Source organism: Humulus lupulus, chromosome 8, assembly GCF_963169125.1.
Source record: "Humulus lupulus chromosome 8, drHumLupu1.1, whole genome shotgun sequence".
Classification (NCBI taxonomy): Eukaryota; Viridiplantae; Streptophyta; class Magnoliopsida; order Rosales; family Cannabaceae; genus Humulus; species Humulus lupulus.
In genome coordinates this window covers 19,441,138-19,444,665 of record NC_084800.1, presented here as the reverse complement: position 1 = coordinate 19,444,665, position 3,528 = coordinate 19,441,138, and the positions used below count along the sequence as shown (strand labels likewise).

At 39.9% G+C, this 3,528-nt stretch overlaps 1 protein-coding gene across 1 annotated transcript; it reads left to right on the top strand.

Moving 5' to 3' along the window:
• The first annotated feature begins 492 nt into the window (after window positions 1–492).
• On the top strand, window positions 493–2,509 carry LOC133795336 (cytochrome P450 77A1). Its single transcript, XM_062232790.1, has one exon. It carries the CDS (start codon window positions 594–596, stop codon window positions 2,121–2,123), a length of 1,530 nt encoding a protein of 509 aa, XP_062088774.1. The 5' UTR covers window positions 493–593; the 3' UTR covers window positions 2,124–2,509.
• The last annotated feature ends 1,019 nt before the right edge of the window (window positions 2,510–3,528 follow it).

Genomic DNA, 3,528 nt, shown 5'->3' with positions numbered 1-3,528 from the left:
CATAATTGTCACTAATTTTAGTCCCAGTCTATTAGTGATCAAATTTATTATAAATAAAAATATATTTAGTCACAACAAATAAAAATTGACAAATTATAATTTTTATAATTATATTTTTTTTTTGGTCATAAATCATTTATTTTATGACTAAAAGTAAGATTTTCTACCGTGCATAGATATGAAAATTTAAAATATAACAAAGACAAAAACATTATCGCCAAATATTATTATTATATTTTGAAAACTTAAAATTGAGAATTATTTAACAATACAAAATATAAATAAATTACAGCTTCGCATTAAATAAAAAGTTAATTAAACCTGCAAATTGTAAAAATCAATTTATTACATTGTGACCAACGTCAATTATATGCTGAATACGCATTCAATAGGAGTAGTTTGGGTAGATAGAGCTTCTTAAATGGTGAATTCACTACTCTTTCTTATTTTTCTCCCAACCCAACCCAACCCTTCACGTTCCTTAATATGTATTATATAACACCATAGCCTCACCACCTTTCCCCAGCTCACATTGTGTGTGTGGTTATTACAAACACAAATTTTCTTCTTCCCTTGAGAGAGAACTTTATAGTATGGAGTTTATAGATATTCTTATCCTCTTCATCGCTCTACTGTTCTTCCGTTTGTGGTGGCGTCGTTGGTCCGTCACCGGCGGAGGACCGAAGAATCTCCCACCAGGACCGCCAGGATGGCCAATAGTCGGAAACCTCATCCAAGTCATCCTCCAACGTCGTCACTTCATCTTCGTCGTTCGAGACTTGCGTAAAAAATACGGCCCAATCTTCACCATGCAAATGGGCCAACGCACTCTCATTATTGTCACCAGCCCCGACCTCATCCACGAGGCCCTGGTCCAGAGAGGCGCGGAGTTTGCCAGCCGCCCCGCCGACTCTCCCATCAGACTCATATTCAGCGTCGGAAAGTGTGCCATCAACTCGGCCGAGTACGGTGCGCTATGGCGCGCGTTGAGGCGTAACTTCGTCACTGAACTCATAAACCCTACGAGGATAAAGCAGTGCAGCTGGATACGACACTGGGCTCTGGAGTACCACATGAAGAGGATACTTAAAGAGGCATCGGAAGTTGGCTACGTTGAAGTAATGAGTAACTGCAGGCTCACTATATGTAGTGTTTTGATATGTCTTTGCTTTGGTGCAAAGATCCCGGAAGACCGAATTAAACACATCGAAAGTGTACTTAAAGATGTTATGTTGATAACTTTGCCGAAACTCCCCGATTTCTTGCCCCTACTCACTCCGCTTTTTCGTGGAAGTGTACGAGAAGCTAAAGAGTTGAGGAAGAAACAACTGGAGTGTTTGGTTCCACTTTTGAGGAACCGAAAGGCTTTCCTCCAAAGTGGTGGTAAGGTTAACGACGAGATGGTCAGTCCTGCCGGGGCGGCTTACATTGACTCGCTCTTCCAGCTTGAAGCTCCCGGCCGTGGACGGCTCTCTGAAGAAGAGCTGATCACGCTAGTCTCTGAGATCATCAACGCCGGGACCGATACGAGCGCCACTGCCGTGGAGTGGGCGCTATTCCACTTGGTCACCAACCAAGAGATTCAAGAGAAACTCTACAAGGAAATAGTGAAGACGGTCGGCAAAAACGGCGTCGTTACAGAAAGCGACGTGGAGAAGATGACTTATCTCGGGGCAGTGATTAAAGAGACATTTAGAAGACACCCGCCGAGCCATTTCCTGCTGTCCCACGCGGCGGTCAAGGACACGGAGCTTGGAGGGTACAACATACCCGCGGACGCCAGCGTCGAGTTTTACACGGCTTGGTTGACGGAGAATCCGGATATGTGGAAGGACCCGTTTGAGTTCCGACCGGAGAGGTTTTTGGAAGGTGGGGATGGTGAGGACGTGGATTGGACAGGAACCAAAGGTGTGAGGATGGTGCCGTTTGGTGCGGGAAGGAGGATCTGTCCAGCATGGACTTTGGGTACACTGCATGTGAACTTACTTTTGGCCAAAATGGTTCAGGCTTTCCAGTGGTTACCGGTCCCAAACTCTCCACCAGATCCAACTGAGACTTTTGCTTTCACCGTTGTGATGAAGAATCCTCTCAAGGCTGTTATTTTGCCCAGGTCGTCGAACTAGTTGATGAATGATGATCATTAAATTAATTAATTGTGGTTTTGGTCAAAACTTTAAGGAATATGTATGTTGGCTGCTATATATAGCCCCATCTATTACTGTTATTGATTATTATTTAAAATATAGACCTATAATGAATTTTATGAAGTGATGGTATTCGTACATGAAGTTATGAAATGGTACTAGTGTTACTTAATTGGTTGTTGTTAATTATTATGTGTGCATGGTTGGTTCATATATAGAAGCATTATTATTGTTTTGGAGACTAGCTAGCTAGAGAGTAGTAGTTATATATGTGGGATAGGGTTTCCTTTAATGCGTTGAAGAAGCGTCTCAGTTAATTATCATACCAAACCACTGTCAGATATAAATGTAAAGTTTTTTTTTTCCCCTATTTTTATTCGACAAATTATTTGTACGTACGGTGGAAAATGGACAAGGACATTGTTGTTATTTTAGTTGTTTAATTTTCTGATGAAAATTAAATGCAATTTCTAATTTGAATAACTTCATCCACGCCCCATTAATGTGACGCTGACATTAGTTATAAATATATTTAGTGATGCCTATACACGTAAAACATGTATATAATTTGTGTAACAGAGGTGTTCGTTCAAATTAGAGTTGGTGGGTATCAGTACGTACGTACAGCTGATCATTCTAAGCCAACACCATATTCTTAACCTACTCACTGGATTGGCTGCACCTTATTGTAAAAAAAAGAGTTCGTAAAGAAAATCCATTAACTTATACTAATTTTGTTTTTGTTGTGTTTGGCTTCACATTTTGACTAATCCGTTTATGAGCTCACCTTATTCCTAGCTCGGTCATGACTTTGTGGATAGTGTCATAACAGAATTAACTAACATTCTGTTATGACAGTCTTGGACATCAAAACTTAAGCTATGTCTATAAATAGCTTCCTATTTTCTTATCAAGAAAGACGTGAGCAACAACCAAGTTTAGAGAGAGTTAAAACACCACTGTTTAGAGAGAAGAAAAGTTTTGAGAGAGAAACTTTGAGGGTTGTAAGGAGAGATTAGTGTGTCTGATCTAATCCTCCCATGTGAGCTTTTGTAATAGAAGCACAGCTTCTTTTGTGTATTCAAATCTGTCAAAGACAGATTCAGTTTTGGTGTAATATCTTGGTTGATTCTGGAATAAAGTTCTCAAGGCCCTAAGGGTTGTTTTCTGGCCGTGGAGTAGGCAAGATAACACTTTGTTATCCTTGTTCGAACCACGTAATCTCTACTCTTCTTTACTGTTTTATGATTGTTTAAGTTTGTCCATATTTTTGTCTTCATTTACATATTTTTGAGATCAAGTTTTAATGTTGTGATCTCTCTCTGTTTTTGTTTGTGTTGTTCTTGGCACTGAGCATTTCACAACAGTTTTACTAGAAGGGATT